A 23,553-nucleotide genomic window follows, 5' to 3' on the forward strand; every position below is an offset into this window, starting at 1 on the left:
AGTGACAGGCAGGTAGATCAATGGAACAGAATTGAAGACCCAGAAATGAACCCACACATCTATGGTCAGTTTATCTTTGACAAAGGAGCTAAAACCATCCAGTGGAAAAACGACAGCATTTTCAACAGATGGTGCTGGCTCAACTGGTGGTTAGCATGTAGAAAAATGCAAATCGATCCATTCCTATCTCCTTGTACAAAGCTCAAGTCTAAGTGGATCAGGGACCTCCACATAAAACAAGATACACTTAAACTAATAGAAAAGAAAGTGGGGAAGAGCCTCAAGCACATAAGCACAGGGGAAAATTTCCTGAACAGAACGCCAATAGCTTATGCTCTAAGATCAAGAATTGATAAATGGGACCCCATAAAGTTGTAAAGCTTCTGTAAGGCAAAAGACACTGTCAATAGGACAAAACGGCAACCAACAAATTGGGAAAAGATCTTTACCAACCCTATATCTGATAGAGGGCTAATATCCAATATATACAAAGAATTCAAGAAGGTAGCTCCAGAGAACCAAATAACTATTAAAAACGGGGTACAGAACTAAACAAAGAATTCTCAACTGTCAAATATCAAATGGCTGAGAAGTGCCTGAAGAAATGTTCAACATCCTTAGTCATCAGGGAAATGCAAATCAAAACAACCCTGAGATTCTACCTCACACCAATCAGATTGGCTATATGATAAAAAACTCAGGTGACAGCAGATGCTGGAGAGGTTGTGGAGAAAGAGGAACACTCCTTCATTGCTGGTGGGATTGCAAGCTGGTACAACCACTCTGGAAATCAGTTTGCTGGTTCCTCCGGAAATTGGACATAGTTCCACCGGAGGACCCAGCTATACCACTCCTGGGCATATACCCAGAAGATGCTCCAACATGTAATAAGGACACATGCTCCACCCTGTTCATAGCAGCTTTATTTATAATAGCCAGAAACTGGAAACAACCCAGATGTCCCTCAACAGAGGAATGGATACAGAAATTGTGGTACATCTACACAATGGAGTACTACTCAGCTACTAAAAATAATGAATTTATGAAATTCTTAGGGAAATTGATGGATCTGGAGAATCTCATCCTGAGTTAGGTAACCCTTTCACAAAAGAACAGACATGGTATGCACTCTCTGATAAGTGGTTATTAGCCCAGAAGTTTGGAATACAGGAAGAACAACCCACAAACCACAAGAAACTCAAGAAGAAAGAAGACCAAAATGTGGACATTTTATTCCTTCTTAAAAGGGGGAACAATATACCCATGGAAGGAGTTGCAGAGACTAACTATGGAGCAGAGACTGAAGGAAGGACAAACCAGCCTAAATATAGCTATCTCCTGAGAGGCTCTGACAGTACCTGACTAATACAGATGTAGAGGCTCACAGCCATCCATTGAACTGAGTACAGGGTCCCCAATGAAGGAGTTAGAGAAAGGACCAAAGGAGCTGAAGGGTTTGCAGCCCCTTAGGACGAACAACAATATGAACTAACTAGTACCCTCAGAGCTCCCAAGGACTCGACCACCAACCAAGGAGTATACATGGTGGGACTGATTGCTCTGGCAGCGTGTGTATAGTAGACGATTGCAAAGTCGATCATCAATGGGAGGAGAGGCCCTTGGTCCTGTGAAGGTTCTGTGCCCCAGTGTAGGGGAATGCCAGGGCCAATAAGTGGGAGAGGGTGGGGTGGCAAGCAGGGGGAGGGGGAGGCAACAGGGGTTTGTTCTTGTTTTTTGTTTTGTTTTGTTTTGTTTTTTGTTTTTTGTTTTTGAGAGGAAACTGGGAAAGGAGAAATCATATGACATGTAAAGAAAGAAAATATCTAATAAAAAAAACTTTAAAAAAAAGAGAATTAAAAAAAATTTGTTGCTACTTCATAACTGTAAGTTTGCTACTGTTCTGAATCATAAGGTAAATATCTGTGTTTTCTGATGGTCTTAGGTGACTCCTGTTAATTGGTCATTCAACCCTCAGAGGGGTGGTGACACAAAGATTGAGAACCACTGATCTACAGCAAAAGGGGCAAAGAGGGGATAGACTGATCACTTTGGTTTGAATGTGAAAAGCTTCTCCTAGTGCCTCCGGTATTGAAGATCTGGTTCACAGTCAGTAGAGCAATTTGAGGAAGTGCTGGAAACTTCACGTGTGTGCAGGTGTTGCAGGAAGGACATACGGATATCTGGGGCAGGGTATAGGTTGCAAGTGTAAAGGCCCAGGGGCAGGCATGTGTCTATGTTCTTGAAGGACAAACAAGGAGGCCAGTGAGACAGAGAGAAAAAGAGGGGAGTAAGAGAAGATTAGAGAAGAAACATAAGAGTTTTCGAAATCATTATAATTTGGCTTTCAGTTAGTAAAAGAGTCCTTCCTGCAGACAAGGATAATTCTGCAAGTAAGGTTTGCCTAATTGACCCCAATAGGATTCCTAAGTTAAGGGGCCATTTCCCTTCTCTACAAAGAAGTGATGGAAGTGTCTCCATCATCTCTACCTAGATCAGGGTTGATGTTAACAGCACAGAGTCACAGGAGATAGGCCCTCTGGGAGAAATAATCGCATCCCTTGACAATCAGCATATGAGCTCTTGTCTTGCCACCACACCTCAATATAAATGTCTGCTGTTTGTCAATGTTATCCACCCCCATAGCCTTTGGGCCTCATCCCATAGCATGGGATGGACTTAACCATGTATGCAGTTTGAACACAGGTTTGTGATTGAATCTGATGAGGTCAAACCTAGCTTTCTGGCTAACGGAGGGATTGTTTACTAATGGACACATTTCTTCAAACAAATGCATTAAAACAGAGGCTTTGGGGACTTAGGCTTGCCCATCAGTCGATAGCATTCAATGATAAGGGAGGGGATGGGACAGATGGACACTTCCCTAGATCCAACTCCTGAGCTACTGCTATTTATTCCATCGGAGAACAGTTGTGGTTGAGGTGAAGGTCACCCACTTGCACTTGGCTGCTACAGAATTTATCAGCGTATCTGACCTAAGGGCCCGCCAGATCGAGGGCCTCTCCAGGACTAGGCCTTCAGGACGCCTTATGCTATGTCTTCTTAGGTGTCAAATGCCCCTCTCTCCAGCAGGGTAGAAGTTAAAGATAATATCAAAGAGTTTGGTGGACGAAGTGAGTGAAGAAATCTACATTCTTACCTCAGACCTTTCAAGAAGGTAGTAGGAATCATGAAATAAAACACTTACAGGTAGGCCCTAGAGACTGTAGATAAAGCTGTTTAATTCTTACTTTTATTTATTTAATATAATGCTCTGTGTACCAACTGCTTTTCTTGTTACTCTGACCAATTGCCTTTTGAGAAACATCGTAAAGGAAGAAGAACTTGTTCTGGCTCACAATTATAAGACACACAGTTTGTTACTGTGGGGATGTCATGGAGGCAGGTGATTCTATGGTAGTGGGAGTGTGACATGACTTGCTCACATCTCTATGGACCAGGAAGAAATAATAATAATAACTCCATCAAACAGTATAGGGCTAGGCTGTAGTCTTCTAATCCTGTTCGTCAATGACTAGCTTGTTCTAGGTAGGTTCAACCTCTTATAGATTTTATGTCCTTACCAAACAGCTGAGACCCAAGGTCTCTAATATATGAGCTTGTGGGATCTATTTTACCTACAAACCACACAACTCCCTACACATAGTGATATACATACATATATATATATATATGTATATATATATATGTGTGTGTGTGTGTGTGCGTGTGTGTATTATATACCAAATATATACATATATGCTTTTACATATGTTACACTAAATCTTTTGTAAAGATCTGACATGACCATTAGGGTCACACTGAAGGCAAGTGCTAGGAAAGAAAGACTCCATACCGTAATCTCATTGGAGCCTTGTGATACTTAGCTGACCAGTGAACTGAGCTGTCTAACACCCAAGCAACCAGGGTACCCAGGAGTATGGATCTCTGGTCACACGTTTCATTCACTTTAAAGTTTTTATTTGTTTGTTTTTGTTTTTGTTTTTGTTTGTTTGTTGTTTTTTCAAGACAGGGATTCTCTGTGTACCTTTGACTTTCATGGTGTTCTTTTGCAGACCACACTGGCTTTGAACTCACAAACCTGCCTCTGTCTCCCGGGTGCTGGGATTAAAGGCACATGCTACCATGCCTGGCAATCTTAAGTTTTTAAGTCAATGGGTCTTCCTCAGTGCCCTTAGTCACTGTCCTCTCTGTCTTCCCACCCAGAATGTGCTCCCTGCCATGCAAAGCAGGATTTTCAAGATGTTTCTCTCCTACTTCCATCGACTGTCATAGTCCCAGGGGAGAGCGCAGCCCTCCAACTGAGAAGACAGTCCCCGAACAACCCTTTGCATTCCAGCTGACTACATGGGCCCTTGAAACCCAGAGCTGAGTTTGAATTCAGATTTGTAGCCAGCTGAGAGATGCAAGCCACAAAACCCATCTCAGAAGGTTTCTAGGCCCCGATGCACCTCCATCTGCTCACCAGTCAGGTGGGAGTCCTGCTGTCTTCCCCATGTATTTTGGTAAAGGTTCTATGAGATTGTTCTATAAGGCACATCACACAGTGCTGGGCACAAGTACAGACATCCAGTTAATGAAACACTTTCATGAGCACCCAAAACATCACACCACAAAACTGAAGTAACGGAAACATAAACCAGAGGAGGAAAAAAAAATTCAAAGCACGCCAGAATCCGTGCACCCAAGTAACAGTTACTTGCTAAGGTTTCCATGGGAACCATGTTTCATTCCTTCAAACATCTGCTGTGTTTGGGAACTTGGTCCACAATCCTGAAGCACATTTGTTAGACCACAGCAGTGGTGACAAATCCTATAAAGATGGATTTGATTTGGGAAAACCACCAAATGTTGTTCAGCAGGAGATGAAGTGAGAACACAGTCAACTTCCTGTTAGAAACACAGTTGTGTTTATAGAGAACCAGCACTAATCTCTCTGTAGATGGCAGGATGATCCCTCTAAAATGTCAAATGAATCATATGGCCCTTCTGCTGAAGACTGCTCAGTCATTCTCTACTACTCTTAGAGTCAAATTCAAGTCCCTCCATGTAACACAACCGTTCTTTGTGACCTACCCTCTGTAGCCTCATGCTTGTATCCTGGTGTGCAGAGATGTTCAGTTGCTCTGAAAGTTTGTCACCAGAGTCCTCTACATTCTCACCTGCAACTTTCCTTCTCCCTGAAACATTCCTGAGAATTGTCTTTCAAAACTGCATAGCTGGCAAGTTCTCTTCTCTGCAAACCAACTGTGATAAAGCACTCTGAATTGGATGCTTCTCCTACACGTGGTACCTACTTCTGTCCTAAACTTGTCACACAGGGCAGCAATCACATTTTCCCTCGCCTCTGTCCTCTTATAGATTGAAATTATGTGAAGCATTATATTGTGACTCATGTCATTTAGAAGTATCTAGTATGTTTTGGTAAGGATTAAGTTTTTAGTACACAGTAGGTGATCTGTCATCATTATGTTGGTGGTTTGACTAAGAATGGCACCCATAGGCTCTTATGTTTGAGTGCTTAGTCACCAGGGAGGGGCACTATTTGAAAGGATTAGAAGGGTTGGGAGCTGTGGCCTTGTTGGAGTAGGTGTGACCTTGTTAGACGAAGTGTGCCACTGGGGGTGGGCTTTGAAGTTTCAACAACCCATGCTAGGTCCAGCCCACTCTGCCTGCAGATCCAGGATGTAGCTCTCAACTACTTCTCAGGACCATGCCTGCCATGCCTGCCACCATGCTTCCTGCCATGATGATGATGGACTAAGCTTCTGAAACTGTAAGCCAGCTTTTAGTGAAATGCTTTGTTTTATAAGCTTTGTTTTATTGCCTTAGTTGCGGCATCTCTTCACAGCATCAGAATGGTGACTAAGTTATATTAATAATTATGTCATGCAGCCCTCATAGATCCCATTAAAGTATTTGAGGTACATGAATGATGACAGGATTATTAGAAATGCAGCACTTACTCATTTCCAACATCTGTAAATGCTTTGTGCCTGGGTACACATATATGTACATTGTGTATATGTGTGTGTACATGTGTGTGTAACCTGTGGAGGCCAGAGGTCAACCCTGGGTATTGTTCCTCAGAAACTTTCTATTTTATATTTTTAAGACCTTGTCTCCCTCTGACCTGGGATTTACCCATTAGGCTGGACAGTGAGTCCCAAGATGTACCCGTGTCTTCCTTCCTAGTGCTGGGATGGCAAGCTCACACTTGAACCTGGCTCTGCACATAGTTTCTAGGGACCACACTTAGGTTTTCATGCTTCTGTGCATGTGCGGTAGTGACTGGATCATCCTCCAGCCTCCATACACCCTTTTTGTTGTCAAGAAACTGCTTTACTAGGCTATGATATAAGACTGAATAATAAAGTAATAATGGATTACAACCCCCAAATGAGAAATAGATGGAGATTTATAAAAAATTGGGAAGATTATACAGAAAACAAAAACCAAGTAATTTGGGTAGCTAGTTCTCCCTCAGTGGAACATAGCACTCTACTGTTGGTGATAGCTTTGCATAGACAGTTCTGTCTGAAAAGTTCAGTAAAGAACAAAGGTATCAGGGCAGTTTGGTTTGATCAGAGCAGCAGCGGCAAAACCTGATATACATTACTCCAGCCAGGGCGTCAAGGTCAAGAATAAGTCATTCTGACAGTACCATAGACTTGATCTGGTGTGATGCAAACCACCGATGTCACCTGTGGCCATCCTCACCAACGTCTAGAATCAGAGTCTAACCTTGAAAAAACAGCAGCCAATGCCAATAGAGAGATATATGAAGTGCTCTCTCATAGATATACGAACAAAGTTAAATGGACTAGGTAGGTTAAGGTGTGTGTGTGTGTGTGCGTGCGTGTGAGTGCCTGTTCATAACATAAAGAAGTTATACTGAGTTTGAGGGGGACAAGAGAGGAGTTTAAGGGGGAGAGGGAAAGGCAAAAGTGATGTCTATACAGTGGTCATGTGTGAAGTTCTCAGAAAAAAATAAGAAAATTACTAACTCCCCTCCAAAAGAAGCCACAAAAGTTTTTTAAAACAGGAAATCATGAAACACAGACAGCCAAGAGAAACTTAAGGAAGCATGATGTCTAAAGGCAACAGGGACTCTTAGGACCCGGAACAGGAAAGGTATTGGGTAAAGTAAGGGCAGGCGAAGAAAGGAGGAGCCAGCGTGCGGCAATGATCATGAACCACAGCAAACACACTGTGATAATGTCAGATGCTAAAAATAGGGGAAACAGTGCAGGGCACAAAGAGAGGCTGCATTCTCTCAAGTTTTCTACTAATGTGAAACTGTTCTACATATGGCATATATGCGTGGCATTCTTAAACAATCAATAAAAACAAGTTACTCTCTAATGTGTAGGGAGCTGGAGAGATGGCTCCATTTAAGAGTCCTGGCTGCTCTTTCAGAGGACCTAAGGTTAGTTCCCAGCACCCCACCAGGCAGTGGAAGACTATTCCTAGCTCCAGCTCCAGGGCATGCACCCACACCAGGCAGTGGGAGACTATCCCTAACTCCAGCTCCAGGGCATCCCATGCCATCTTCTGGCCTCTGTGGTCACCTGTTCTCATGTGTATACACAGAGACACATAAAAAAGAAAACAAATCTTTAAAATAAGACACAATGAAAAGTGAAAAAAATGTTCTAAAAATAAAATTTACTTAAAAAATAATATCTGGTTGGATGTTGATGCAAGTCCTCTACTTTCCACAACACCTGAAGGAAAACATAAAAACCCTCCCTAGAACTGAATGTTGAATCTGAGAAATTTTGTCAATTATTAGACAGATGCGATGGTATTGGAAAAACAACAACAACAAATCAAAATTGGCTTTACAGTGCCTAAAGACAGGAAAGAGCTGTTCTTCAAGCCGCCTCACGAGGGCGCTGATCCTTCTCTGGTGTCAAAGCGCTCTCCCAGAGACCAGGCATCTGCACTAATCAGAAAAATTAATCCCTTCCCTGTCCTCTGACTTCTGAACGGCACCTACTTCTGAGGTATTAACTTTCATCTGGGGGCTTGGGGAAATTATTGCAAGTAAAGCCCTGAATGAAGGTGGGGACAGGAACTGCTATAACTCTTATTGCCAATACCCAGGAGCGTTATCCCACAGAGTGTGCCGGAAGAAGATTCTCCCTGTACTTTACGATGATAATCTCTGCCTGTACTTTCTTGGACTTGATTCATTCAGCAAATAGTTCCTGCATACAGCCTGTGTGCCATGTCCTGTGCAAGCACAAGGGTAACCCTGGCAAATCAGGTGCTTAGACCACACAGCTCTAGGTGTAAGTGACCTAGAATCTGGTGGGGCCTGACTGAGGGAAGAATATCACTACAGGACCACACTAGATCCATCAGCCTTGCTCAGTGCTTAGGAACTGAACACATCAGCTTGCTCTCCTTTTTGTGTATATGACCAAGGGGATTCCAGCGGTTATTAGTGAACCGGCAGAGGCCCTGGGAGACACAAACGGCTTGTGAGTTGGTCCACACTCTATCTTGAAAACAATATTCTATCTTGAGAATGTACCTCAGGCATGGACCATTACCTCCCAGAAATCTTATGCTTAGTCTTCAAAAGATGCCAGAAGACGAAGAAACTACATTGCAACTGGAGCAAGGACCATACCGGCAAATGGGTTTGGATAGAACTCATAAAACAAGCAAAAGAAGAAACAACAAGGTGAAGCCATTCCTGTGTCAAGAAAACCATGCAATGGTTTGGAGCTGGGACATTCCCCAAAGGCTTGTGGGTTAAATGTTCTAGTGGTGGCATTTTTGGGAAGTGGGGGAAGGGTTAGGAGAGAGGAATGTAGTTGGAGGAGTAGGTCACTGGGACATGCTCTTGAAGGGGATATGGAAACTCTGTTCCTTTCCTCTCTCTGCTTGGCTCCTGGACTCACACGAGGAGAGCCACTTTCTGTTCCACAGGCCCTTCATGACAATACTCTGCCTTATCCCAGGTGTAAGGTGACAGAGCCTAGAGACTGCAGAGAACTGTCTGGAACCGCGAGGCAAGACAAACCTTTCCTTCACTGAGCAGTTTCCCCTAGGCATTTTTGTCACTGCGACAAAAATGAACACACACCTCCTCAGAACGCACAGGACCAGCTCTCTGATGTTCATCTCTACCAGACGGCATGCAGTTTCCTGTATGGTGCATTACCATGGCGCTTTCTCGGTATCTTGTGTACCTACTCCTGTTTTCTACTGCAGTATAATAAATACCACTTATCTTTGCACTGCCAAATCCTCAGCAGTTAGAACAGCATGGGTTACAAGGAAGCGAGCTTAGTCGAAAGGGGACACGTGATTCCATGTACATGAGCTTCCTAGTAAAATCGGAGTCTCCGGCAAAGGGAAGTGGTGGTTGCCATGGGTGACAGGGAGCTGAGTTAGTGAGTTGAGGATGCTGCGTCAGGTTGGGAGAGAGATGGCAGTGAAGGCTGTACAACAATGTGAAGCACTTAGACCCAATGAGCAGCATGCTCAAAATGGCTAGAATAGTAAATTCCATGTCATGCTTATTTTTACCACAACCACAAAGGAATAAAAAGAACCCTGTCCCAAACTTAGAGGGATGATCTGAGTCTCAGAGTTAGGAGGGGTAAAGTTACAACTTCAGTAATTGCGGTCAGGAACGTGTTCGCCACGGAGCTGCCTGGAGGGTTTGCGCAAACAATCCTTATGCGCAGAGAAGCCGGAAGTCAGGTGAGGAAGGTACCTCCCACAAAAGCTCTGCATTTCCACCCCGCTTCTCCCTTGCCCTGAGCCTGTTTAGGGTAGGAAGGAAGAATAAGAAAATAAAAGAAGCTCATTGTAAACTCTCTTGGCAATAGGCCTCTAACTTTAGGAAAGAAGGCAATACTCAATACCTCAGTGTATCAGAAGATGATTCATCTAAGATTGCCTTTGTCCAGGAGTGAAGACTGACTGGCTCAGTGGATGAGGGAAAAGGGAAGTGGACAGGAAAGAAGAAGTTAGCATCTGATCAAGTGCTAGAAGTCCAGCTCTTTCAAGCTCCCAACCAGAGGAAATTTTCCTTAGAGTTTAGGAGATTCCTTACCGGTGAATCATCTCTTCCCTCTCGCTTCAGGAGGCTCCTTAACTCTAATAGAAGGAGGCTACACACAATGTCTGGAAAGATCTTTGAAACTAGCCCTACTTTCTTTCACACAAAACCAACTCTATTCTTTTTTTTTATTAGATATTTTCTTTATTTACATGTCATATGATATTTCCCGGTTTCCCCTCCCCACCCCCCAAAAAAAAGAAAAAAAGGAAAAGAAAAAAAAAACCCTGTTCTCTGCTCACCCTGCTCACCAACCCACCCTCTCTCGGTTCCCGGCCCTGGTATTCCCCTACATTGGGGCATAGAACCTTCACAGGACCAAGGGCCTCTTCTCCCATTGATGACCGACTATGCTATACATATGCTGCTGGAGCCATTAGTCCCACCATGTGTACTCTTTGGTTAAAACCAACTCTATTCATGGCATGGAGAATGCAGAGGAGATGCTCTGCCAGTCTGTGGGCACCAAGACCTCTACTAAGAATGACTCCTCTTTCCTTTGTCATCAATATCAAAGGGTCAAAGGTTTTCTCCTTTGGATTCTTGTATTGGAAGACCGCAGTGAAAGGCAGCTCAAATGTATTAACTTATCCAATACATTTTTTTCTGAGTACCAATTGTATAAAAAAGAAAAAAAAAGAAAAAAAGAGAGGAAATAAAACATAATCACATACTTCAGGGTACACACATTCAGACAGGGAAATACACAGGCATAATGCAGGACAAAAGAAAGACGGCCTTGGGACTAGACATTTTCTGGAGTACATTTAAACGGAACTCCGAATAATGGGATGGTCCTGAGTGGGGAGGCGTAATTGGGATGGAGAATAATGAATAATGAAGGTGGAGGGCACATTAAGGATCAGATGGCAGACAAGCAGGTGGCTGATTTGTAGACTATAAGCATTTGAGTGTGTAAGTAGCATAAAATTCTCTGAGAAGAGAAATGAGAGCCGAGGGTAGGGAAGTAGTTTGCTGTGAGATTTCCAAGAGCCCCTGAGGCCAGAACATTTGTATTTAGATAGGTAATAGGGGAACAATTTAAGGTCTATGAGTTGGCTCATAATGCACTCTAAACTCTGCTGTAGGAGTAACAAGTAGAAGGGGATTGTGATTGCCCAGCCAAGAGGTAATGAAACCCTTAAGTAGGATGGCTGCTGTGAACATTGGAAAGGAGGAAATAGATGGGAGGCTCTGGGGAGGTGGGGTAGATGGCGCCTGGCTCCTGATTGCCTAGCCTCTCCCTCACTCTCTGTATGACCCTCATTCCTCTCCTCTCTCTGATCATAAAACTGTGTGAGGTGTCCCTTACCACCCAGACCTACAATTCCTGGAAATATTCTCCCCTGTATTAGGTAAGGCTTCATCTGCAATAACCGTGAAGGACACCCCGAAGAACAATTCTTGACGCTCCAGATGAGGACGTAATATTCCACATCTACATTCCTATTGTACTCTCTCTGCGTTCTGACCTTTAGGTAAAGTTTCCCCTTTGCTCTGAGGACCTCGCTCTAGGAAAATATGAGCGGAAAGAACCATGGCTTTTCTGGAGGTTTTGGCTGCTTGTGCAGTAATGGAAATCAAGACCATAAAAGTAAATTTGTTAAAGTGATTGTAAATTCCTTTCTTTTGTTCCATCATCTTGCTTTAAGAGCTATGCAGTATTAATATTACATATTTAGGTAAAAAGAATTTTAACTAGAGTTTTATAACTAAATTATGAGAAAGTCAGAAAAGCAGTCACCAAAATAATTGGATTGATAATTCGATTGTTAAATAAAATCTAGGTACTTTGGCAGTTATTCCATTTTTAAAGACCAGAAAAGTAGAAGACATGTAGCTTACATATCTATCTTTTACCTTTGGTGGATTGTGACTAAAGTGAGCTGACGTTAGCAGCATGTGGCAATGGGAAGAGGCTTTTTTTAATGCCAAGTTAGATATGAAGTTGTAATTTCCAGGTCCTGTAACTTTCTGCAGAAGCAAGTGTGGTAACACAGGTGACAGGCAAAGGGCAAACCTGGAGGAAGCAGAAGTGCTCTGGGACAGCCACACCTGCAGTGGGGCCAGGGTGTTCTGCAGAGATGCAAGGGTGTTCTGCAATGGGGCCAGGGTGTTCTGCGAAGATGCCAGGGTGTTCTGCAGTGGGGCCAGGGTGTTCTGCAGTGGGGCCAGGGCGTTCTGTGAAGATGCCAGGCTGTTCTGTGAAGATGCCAGGGTGTTCTGCAGTGGGGCCAGGGCGTTCTGTGAAGATGCCAGGGTGTTCTGCGAAGATGCCAGGGTGTTCTGCAGTGGGGCCAGGGCGTTCTGTGAAGATGCCAGGGTGTTCTGCGAAGATGCAAGAGTGTTCTGCAATGGGGCTAGGGTGTTCTGTGAAGATGCCAGGGTGTTCTGCAGTGGGGCCAGGGTGTTCTGTGAAGATGCCAGGGTGTTCTGCAGTGGGGCCAGGGTGTTCTGTGAAGATGCCAGGGTGTTCTGCAGTGGGGCCAGGGTGTTCTGTGAAGATGCCAGGGTGTTCTGCAGTGGGGCCAGGGTGTTCTGTGAAGATGCCAGGGTGTTCTGCAGTGGGGCCAGGGTGTTCTGTGAAGATGCCAGGGTGTTCTGCAGTGGGGCCAGGGTGTTCTGCGAAGATGCAAGAGTGTTCTGCAGTGGGGCCAGGATGTTCTGCGGAGATGCCAGGGTGTTCTGCAATGGGGTCAGGGAGTTCTTCAGAGATGCCAGGGTGTTCTGCGAAGATGCAAGGGTGTTCTGCAATGGGGCCAGGGTGTTCTGCAATGGAGCCAGAGTGTACTGCCCAGCCCAGGTAGAACATAGCAATTAGTAAGTAGTAACTCAGTAAGAAGTTACCAGTAAGAAAGTGATTCTAACAACACGGAGGGTAGGCAGTTGTCCAGCTATTTTGCTGCCTAAGGCATATTAACATTTAAAAGCTGTATGTGTGTCTTTCATCTGAGAACATAAACCATTAAGGTGGGAAGGAACCCCACGCTGAGATTTTTAAGATATTCTCTGCAACATCCTGCAATGGTGCCAGGCTGTCCTGTCATGGTGCTTAGGTGTTCTGCAATGAGGCTAGGGTTTTGGGCAATGGTGCCAGGCTGTTCTGCAGTGATGCCATAGTGTGCTACAATGGTGTCAGAGTACTCTGCAGTGGTGCCAGGGTGTACTGCAGTGGTGCCAGAGTGCACTCTAATGATGCCTGGCAGAGCCTGAGTCAAAGCATCAAGGAAAGGCTAATCTATTTTGGACTCAAACGTGAAGCAGCAAGTGATCTGCCTAACCAAACACTCCAATACCTTCTCTCTAATGGCTCAGTACTGTGTATAAGCTATGCACCCTCATAGAGGCACAATTTTCTCTATACTGCTTACCCTAGGTAGCACAGTGCAAAAGCTAGTAGACACTTGTGGTTCTATGTTGTTTAGGAGAGATTGGCAAAGGGGAGATGTCTGCATGTGTTTACTGCAGATATAATTTTTTTTTTTTTTAAGGATCATTCCCATCTATGGTTGAATTCACAGCTGTGGAGCCAGTGGAAAGTATGTCAATTATAACTGAAATACTGCTTCTGAGCACTGTCCCTAAGTGTTACAATACTTTCGTATGCTCATTTGCTGTATGAAGTAACTAAGAACTTATACAGAATGTCCAAGGGTAACAGCTATGCAGTCAGAACCCAGTCCAGATTAGAAACAGAGGTGTGCAAACGGGAGCACTGTCTCCTGTCCACACTGCCTGTGCAAATGGGAGCACTGTCTCCTGCCCACACTGCCTGTGCAAATGGGAGCACTGTCTCCTGCCCACACTGCCTGTGCAAATGGGAGCACTGTATCCTGCCCACACTGCCTGTGCAAACAGGAGCACTGTCTCCTGCCCACACCACCTGTGCAAACGGGAGCACTGTCTCCTGCCCACACCGCCTGTGCAAACGTGACTGCTGTCCTCCATCCGAACCTCTCTTGGCTTGGCTGAGGCCACCAGCCTCCTTCTGCAGGAGATATCAGTGCAAAAGCAAAACAGATATTCAAAATATCCGTAAGGCAATACAATCTGGGAGGATTTTTTTCCAGATCCGTGGAACAAAGTATTATATAAATAAATATATTTAAATATACATACAAATATATGAATTTGTATAATTTGATATGGTGATTTAAATCAATACAATTTAAAAGTTAGCGATTAATAGCTAGCATTAAGTAAATGCATTTAAATCAGTAGCTTTTTGAGGAGGGTGGAATAAGTTAATTCGGTTAAAAAAGGAAGAAGGAAGAATGAAGATGGGATGAAGGAGCCCCTTAGGGGCTCTGAGTGAATCAGAGGTAGTTCCCACCCCACTTACAAAGGCTGCTAAGGACTGACTAGGAAAACACTTACTGTTAGAGATACAGTATTTTATCTTATTTTTTCCCCTTGGGGGAAAGGATGCTTAAAAGATAGAACAGTTTTGTACCGTCTCTCTGGGGTCTCCTCAACTCCAGGAGAGGTACACATCTGTGAGCTGCCCAGGCCCAGAACCACGTGTGCTCATTTCCTGGAAGGCAGCGGAGGGATGGCTTCCTTCCTGTTACTCTTGCTGCTGATGAAAAATAAGAGGCAAGGGAGGTAACAGAACTATCTTTAAAGACTGTCTTCATGGGAAAATTAAAGTAGAGTCAAGACCGAAAGGAATATGTAAAAACCGAGTCTGGCCAGGCCGAGTGGGAAATCTTTCCTTGCCTGCAATAGAAGATGAGAAAGAGCTAGCTCAGGCCCTAAGGCAGGAGGATTTCAACTGTAAGAACAATTGTATATTTGGTTCTGTCCCCTCTGGTTTTCTTGCTATCTCTTGGCTGTTATTATTATTTTACTGTTTAATTTTTTGTTAGGCTTCTTATAGTATTATAAAGTAGCTCATAGCCTTTTGGAACTAAGTTTCTTATAAATAATATAAACACACTTGCATATTTTAAAAAAATATTTACAAAAATATTGCATTTGTTCATATTCACCTATATTATTTATAAATACAGAAATTTAATGTATATCCACTCAGAAGTTAATACATCATAGTATAGGAAAATGCCACACCTGAGTTTGGCTTTAGTAGCTCTCAACAGATGACATTTTGTCTTTGTAAGAGCCAAAAAACTCTTGGAATGGATCCTTAGCTAGGGCACAGGGTGGGGCCACCCAGTCACAATCACCAAGATTTGGCTCCCAGTGACATGAAGGTTGGCCAAGGTGGCAATACCAGGACATAACAGGGAATGCTGCTTGTGACTGGTGTGACAAAAGGCCACAGAACAAACAAATCATCAGAGGAAGTCAACTTCTTGAGATGGTCACAATCTGCCTTGATCCGGAACTCAGTTGGCAGTGTCAGTCATAACTTTTAAGGACAGAAGATCCCTGAGTGGCACCAGTGTAAAGGTGTTTGCTGGGATGACAAATGAGTCATCATATTCAGAGATTGTGGCTGGGGATAGTCTTGGAGCTGTGGAGTTTAGGAGAGAATGACCCTAAGATTCTCTCTTCTGGGGACAACTGGCCCTTCATCCTTCAACCCATCATTTACCCAGTCATTTACCAGGAAGAAGATGCACCAGGAGGTGCTGGAGGGTGAGAATACAGAGGTGCATGGATTGTTTTCCTTGAAGGTTAATGATGCCACAGCATCATGGGATTTAGTTGGGACTAATAGATGGAATGTGCTTAGTGGGGTTGGCTGGTTTGTGGTTCATTAGTTTGTCTGCTTGTAGATAGCCGCAAGCACAAAGAGCAATGAGTGAGGAGACTGGAGACACAGAGTTAAGGAAACACCCTCAACAGCTGCTGTTTCAAATTCACGGCCTTTGTTCCTTCTCCTAGTTGCATCTCAGTACTGAGTATACTAGTATATATTCGAGCCTAGTGATGACTGCTGTTGTACAGTGTTGCTAGCTGTTCATTAAAACCTTCACAGGTATTATTTCACTTAATTCTCACCACAGAGCCACAATATGAAGGTAGTGTGACACACAGACCTTCCCTCTCTAGACGGAATTCTGCCTTAGTGTATGTGCTATGCGTGCATGTATGTGTAGGTACAAGTGTATGTGTGTTGTGTGGGTGTACATGCATGCACATGGAGGCCCAATGAACCTGGTGAGCACCACCAGGTCGAGCTGGGCTGGTGGGCAGTGTTGCCCAAGGGAGGTGCCATCTATGCATCGGAGGAAGGGCTTGGAACTACAGGCAGCTGGCAAATCCACCCGGCTTTCTGATTTTCATGTGGGTTCTGGGAAATCCACACTCTGGTCCTCACACTTGTATTATCCACTGGAACCATCTCCCTAGCTCACTAGCAGTGGCTCATTCTTTCCTTCCTTCCTTCTTTCTTTTCTTCCTTTTCCCTCCTACTCTCCCTCCCTCCTTCCTTCCCTCTCTCTTTCCTTTCTCCTTCTCTTTCTCCATCTCTCCCTTCCTTTGTTACTTTCATCCTTCCTTCCCCTCCTGCCCCCCTCTCTCTCTAATTCTTTCTTTCTGAGACATGATCTCACTGAAACCCTGGCTGGCTTAGAATTTACCATGTGGACCGGGCTGGCCTCAGTTTCACAGAAATCCTCTTGCCAGGCCTCCTGAATGCTGGGATTAAAGGCACGTGCCACCATGTCTAGTTTAGTAGTGATTCTTACTGATCAGCTACATGTTTGCAGTTCACCTATTGGCTAAAGGTACTGTCTTTAGTCTTGGCTATAAGCACGCTTCATAGAAACAAAGCAATTCTTTCTCCGGAGCATTACCCCAAATCCCTTACCTCAATGTTTTCTGTCTACCATCTTTCCCTTCCCGATTCCTCCACCTAAGACTTATTCCACAGATCTTTCCTTTGTGCAAAGAACACTGCTAGGCACTAAAAATAAGTTATGAGACTGAATGAATTATGAAACTCAGAATTCATGATCTAAACAGGAAAAAAAACTATGTAGACAGATTAGATAACAATAATTTTGTGTCTCTTAAATCTGCAATTGTCCTCTCAGGTTTTTTCCTCCCAGCTGGGAGAAAATATTAAGTTTCATCTATGGCAAAGATGCTGAGAGAAAATAGGCCTTGTGTCAAAATAAGTGTCTGAGATTCACAGAGGAGGGGAGTGTTTCTTTAGAACTTCGTGGGTCTGGGGGACATGCCAGGATCAGAATAGAATGCTTGGTAGGAAGCATGTATGGATGCGTGTATGGAGGAAGTGGATCCGGGTGACATATCCTCAGAGCCAGGGTTCCCTGTGTGGTATGAAAGAAAGGTTGTGCATTTACAGAAACACACACTCATACACACACACACACACACACACACACACACACACACACACACTCAAGTTCATAATCTATTTCAAGTCCTGACAATTGTTTTCACTTGTTTGCTAGGTACAGGGTCTAGCTATGTAGCCCAGGCTGCCCTCAAATGCATCTTCTTGCCTCTGTCTCTCAACTGCTGGGATTATAGCAGTGACAAAATATCTTGACTGATCTCTATTTGAGAAATTGAGTATAAAAACCTGTCTCTAATGATAGGACGGGCAAGATTGGGCTCCCAAGAATCCTCAAACCCCCTAATATTACAGGCAACACTATATACTTTCCAAGAGAGGGTCTCCATTTGTTGCCCAAGTGAACCCAAGACTATAAAATAATTGAGACCCAGTGAAGAGAGCCTTTAAAAATCAACACATGAGAAACTGTATTAAAGGTCGCATTATTAGAAAAGTTGAGAACCAGTGCTCTAAAAAATTCTGAGCATTTAGAATTCTAATGTATTTATTATAAAACATGTAAGAAGAAAGACAAGTAATAAACAACCCCCTTAACCATAAAAATAATTAAAAATCAAGACCCATGAACAAGACAACTTTTCACCTCATAAAATCAAGGCCTGTTAGCATAGGATGCTGATGTACTTACATCAAGAGCCACAGACTGCTTGGCCCAGGACTTCTTCACTTGATCGTACATAATTGTGTTGTTAATACCAAGGCCACAAAAGATGACAAAGGCCTAGGACACAGAAAGCCTGTTAATTAAAAACCGTAATAACTCACAGTCAAGATGTAATATGAAAGCAGGCAGTCACCAGAGACAGTTCCAAAAATATAATTTTATTGTGCTCAGAGGTGGGCCTCGGGGACATGTGCATTAAAATTCTTAATTACTATTGTCATGTAAGGACTTTATAGCTTACACTACACATGAGAAAAGAAATCATTATTTTAATGATATTGTGAAAAAATAACCTCATGCATTTGAAAGCATACAATGTGTTGCAATGTGGTTTTAATTTATTTGGGCAGTAGACTGTTTTTATTATTCTACTTTATTTAACTAAAAGCAGCTCCTTTCAATAGCAAGGCTATAAAGTATTTTGGCCAAGAAACTGAGTAAGAGAAGCCACAAGGTTGGGGTTAAAGGCAAACAGACTGATTTAGAACCAGCTACTGAGAAAGATGCAATGAGACTGATAGTTTCTGTTGGATTCTGGCACAGTCCATGAAAAAGCACATGAAAGCCAACCTCTTCCATTGGAGACAGAGGGGAACAGAGCTTGTGAACTAAAGGGAGATGGGGGAAGATAGACCTGACAGGGCTGGCTAAGGGTTTCATGACTGAACATGTGCGAATACAAGGATGGTTAATACTGGGCTGAAGTGGGGAGTATAGAATGGAATTCTGCAATAAAACTAAGATAAAAGGTCACAAACTAATCCAATGGGTGAAAACAATCAAATCTTGCCTGTGTATTTATAGTCCTTAACTTTTCCTCTAAGTCTGGTACACTATTTAACTGTGTTAAAATGATTAATGTTTATCCCAACACACATGGGCAAGGAAACTGTCAGTGATTCAGCTCTGGCCCTTGGCTTTTAAATGTCTTTGCTCACCTCAAAAAGCCTTTGGTCTGCATCATCAAAAGGCTTCCCATCAAGTCTGTTCAACACTTGAGCGACCCCTGTTGAGGGAAGGTGGGGACAGTGGTCATTGTCAGTATTGGCATCCTGTTCCTGTGACAGAGTATGCCATAGCTGATTCTGTGGGTGACTTGGCACACTCAGTTTAATCTCTGATGCAACACACACAGTTTTATATACAATCACTGGATATAATATATATATATGTATATATATATATACATATATATACACACACATATACACATGCATATATATAAACACACAAATATGTACATTAACTATACATCCTCCTTGGTGTTTGGGAGGGTCAGTGTGGCGGGGCAATGAAGAACGGAGGCTCTGGATTTAGAAAACCTTAGTTCATATTCCAGTTCGAGTGTCAGCTGTGTGTCTGTGAGTAAATGAACTGTTTTAGTAATGAAAATCTTTGTTGATACAAAAAGAACTAAAATGTAAGCTATCCCAGAGGATTATGAAGTTGTGAAATGGGTTTTAGAGTTTCATTATGCACACTTAAGACATACAGCATGATTTTATGGGCCACATGCGGGTCAAAGCAAAGTTAGTTCTGTTACCTGCTCCTGACAGCTCACACTCCTCTAACAGACTCAGTGTGTGCAGGTTTTGCCTCCACAAATGTGTTCCCAGCAGTATACCAGATGTGTTGACACATGACTTCCAAAACACATCAGTCTAACTGAAACAATTCTATGCTGAAAGCTGCTACTCTGTGGCCCCATTTAATAGAAACAACAGAAAAATATAAGCTATGATTCTAAAGTGATCCTGTACCTCTAAAATGTACCTAACTCCCCACTTGTGAGCCAGCTCATTGTGTTCTCAACAGCATAGAAATAAATGAAAAGTCTTAGCATAACAGGAAAACTACAGCACTAACTTGGAAGTAAAAGGAGATGTTTATCCCTAGGATTGAAATACAGGATTGTATATGAGATTACCATTGTTTTCTATAGACATTTTATCTCCTTTAAATATATATATTTAAAACTTTATATTTGATATAAGTTAATTCCAATTTACTCAGGCTCAGATTCTAAGAGTCTAGAATATCCTTTATGCCTAAGAACATAATATATTTGTGCAACTTGAGTAGTACAAAGATGGAAAAAATCTTTTAAAAATGTAGGACGTGGGCTGCAGATAAACTCAGTTGGTACAGCGATTGCCTAGTGAGCAGGAAGCATCACATGGTTGACTGTGATGGTGCACGTCTGCAATTTCAGCACTCAGATCATAGAGCCAAAAAGAGCAAGAGCTCAAGGACATTCTTAGATGTATGTTCTGTTTCTCCTAGCCTGGGACACAAAAGGCTCAAAAACAAGAAAACAAAACAAAACAAAAAACAGATCTTGATGACACTCACAGGGTACTAAGTCATTGGTTACACAGAGAGAAACAAGAAAATATATTACATCCTAAATATATCCATCACCTTATGTCTAAATCTTACATTTTCATTGTGGTATTAAGTAAATCTCTCTCCTTCATGATTGCTTAAGCTCTTTCTTTGTCTGAGATTCTGTATTGACTGATCTTTTTCTGACTGATTTTTGTGTGTGTGTGTCTTTGTGTTGGGTTTTGGTTTTGGCTTTTTGGGCGACAGGGTCCCCTATTCTTTGAGGTAATGGGAAATGGCAGGTATGGAGGAAAGTATCGGAAACTGCTTTTGCCTATGGTTTCTTTACGGTGGGGAAAGTGCAGAGACATGCCACAAAGATGTGTATTCAGATGTGTCCAGCATCTTTGCACCCTCACGGTGTGTAAACAAGCTCAGGCATGGACACAGACACCATAGGAAATGGAGGACACCTCAAATGTAGTCTTGATCCATTTAATAACTGTAACTTTGTAACTGTTTCAACCTCTCCGACTCTGTCCCCTCTTCTCTCCCTCCTTCCCTCCCTTCCCCATCCCTTCCTCCCTCCCTCTTTCCCTTCCATGTCCATCTCTATTCTTTAATGTCTACAATGTAAAATAATAAAGTTCAATTGGTAGCTCCAGAGACTTCTATCCTCAAAATTTACTAGAGCTTTGAACCTAATCAACATTTGTCCCTGTTCTAATTGATACTCATTCATTAGTAGCCTGTGCTCTGGAATTGTAGAACAATGTGGAGACATAACTTGGACTGGGTCTGGTGATACAGTCCTGTAACTCCTAGTATTTGGGAGGCAGAGAAAGGAAGAGTGTTATGAGCTACAGGCTAGTCAGAAGTTAAAGGCAACACACACACACACACACACACACACACACACACACACGCTGGGGAATACATGAAAATATATGGGCTTGGTTTCTGTTCTATGGAAAGGTGCTGGTTGCTTCACAATTAGAGTCATGTGGGTGACGCCTTACCAATTATTTGGTGATTGCTGTTCCAAATAGGGACACAGAGAACAGATCTTATATGAAAACCAGATATCTGGTCAGCCTAGGATAGAAAAAAGAAGTTAATTATCACCAACTATTAACCACTCATTGAGAAATTATTTCTATATACTGTAACCTAACATTATTTTTGGAGACAGGATCTGATCCTGTTACCCAGTCTGGTCTTAGAGCTCACTATCTTCTCTCTTTAGCCGTCTACAGCTTCCATTACACTATAATCTTTGAATAACTATACTCATTTGCTCTCCTTTTCTTATGTCACAATGAACAATACAAGAAAAAACAAATTTAAACTGAGCACAAGTCAAACAAAGTAGCTAGCCTGACTACCCAATCCCTGCAGTCACAGAGAAGTGGGTCACAATTATGGCACCAGAAAAGTATTATGTAGTGGATTCAAGGTAATTAAAGCATTTTAATCAAGCCAATAGTGTTTAACTTTGACGGGGCACACCCATTGGTAAGAATGTATGAACCTACAAGGAAATATGCCATATGTACATTAAGTTTAGATGCTACTTATTTATTACTTACTACTTTTATTTATTAGATACTACTAATTTAATTACTTTAAATTATGAGCCTGACTCTGTGTGGGCTGTGGCACTGTGCATGTGAATGCAAGTGTTCATGGAGGCCAGGGTGTCACATCCCCGAGCTGGAATTTCAGGCAGCTGTGAGGCACCTGATGTGGCTGTTGGGAACTGAACCCAAAGTCTCTCCAACTCAATACTACATGTTTTTTTTGCTTTTGCTAAGTTGCTATGAATGTTGCAAAATCCCATGACAAACACTTAAAACCAGAAATTGAGAAAGAAAGCATAAACAAGAGGATTCAAAAAAAATCTCCGAGCTCTAACAGAAGTCCGTCATTTACCACCATGACACATCAGAGAACAAGTCTCATACTTGAGTGTCCAGAGGAGCTACTGAGGCTGGCAGGGCCCTGGTGAGTTCAAATGACCATGGCTTCCAGTGAGAAAGGCCAGTGTGCCATCCTATCACTAGAGCTGGAACAGCAAGATAGCAATGATGGAAAGATATCTTGAATATTTATTAAGAGTTGAGAACTACTGATTTTTGAATTAAGAGTTAAAAAAGAATAGGGTCTATACAGCAAACCAGTAGCCAACATCAAACTAAATGGAGAGAAACTTGAAGCAATCTGACTAAAATCAGGAACTAGACAAGGCTGCCCACTCTCTCCCTACCTATTCAATTTTGTACTTGATGTCCTACACAGAGCAATTAGACAACAAAAGGAGATCAAAGGGATACATATTGGAAAGGCAGAAGTCAAATTATCACTATTTGCTGATGATATAATAGTATACTTAAGTGACTCCAAAAATTCCACCAGAGAGCTCCTAAACCTGGTAAACAACTTCAGCAAAGTAGCTGGATAGAAAATTAACTCAAGCATATTAGTGGCCTTCCTCTACACAAAGGATAAACAGGCTGAGAAAGAAATTAGGGAAACAACACCCTTCACAATAGTCACAAATAATATAAAATACCTTGGTGTGACTCTCACTAAGCAAATAAAAGATCTGTTTGACAAGAACTTCAAGTCTCTGAAGAAGGAAATCGAAGAAGATCTCAGAAGATGGAAAGATCTCCCATACTCGTGGATTGGCAGGATTAATATAGTAAAACCAGCCATCTTGCTGAAAGCAATCTACGGATTCAATGCAATCCCCATCAAAATTCCAACTCAATTCTTCACAGACTTAGAAAGAGCAATTTATAAATTCATCTGGAATAACAAAAAACCCAGAATACCCCAAACTATTCTCAACAATAAAAGAACCTCTGGTGGAATCACCATCCTGTACCTTAAGCTGTACTACAGAGCAATTGTGATAAAAACTGGGGAAAATTTCCTGAACAGAACACCAATAGCTTATGCTTTAAGATCAAGAATTGACAAATGGGACCTCATAAAGTTGCAAAGCTTCTGTAAGGCAAAAGACACTGTCAATAGGACAAGATGGTAACCAACAAGTTGGGAAAAGATCTTTACCAATCCTATATCTGATAGATGGATAATATCCAATATATACAAAGAACTCAAGAAGTTAGACTTCAGAGAAACAAATAACCCTACTAAAAA

The 23,553-nt window shown here is 42.5% G+C and overlaps 1 protein-coding gene across 1 annotated transcript in view; it reads right to left on the bottom strand.

The window, feature by feature from the left end:
* The window catches only part of Pde11a (phosphodiesterase 11A), a 396,671-nt gene that overhangs the window by 148,442 nt on the left and 224,676 nt on the right, over positions 1-23,553 (bottom strand). The window contains exons 7-9 of the mRNA XM_031370689.1: positions 21,405-21,480; positions 18,999-19,066; positions 18,025-18,117 (exon numbers count right to left, since the gene is read on the bottom strand). Of these exons, the coding sequence (XP_031226549.1) occupies positions 18,025-18,117; positions 18,999-19,066; positions 21,405-21,480 (237 nt within the window). The remainder of the gene's footprint in view (positions 1-18,024; positions 18,118-18,998; positions 19,067-21,404; positions 21,481-23,553) is intronic.

This window comes from Mastomys coucha, unplaced genomic scaffold (assembly GCF_008632895.1).
Source record: "Mastomys coucha isolate ucsf_1 unplaced genomic scaffold, UCSF_Mcou_1 pScaffold15, whole genome shotgun sequence".
Classification (NCBI taxonomy): Eukaryota; Metazoa; Chordata; class Mammalia; order Rodentia; family Muridae; genus Mastomys; species Mastomys coucha.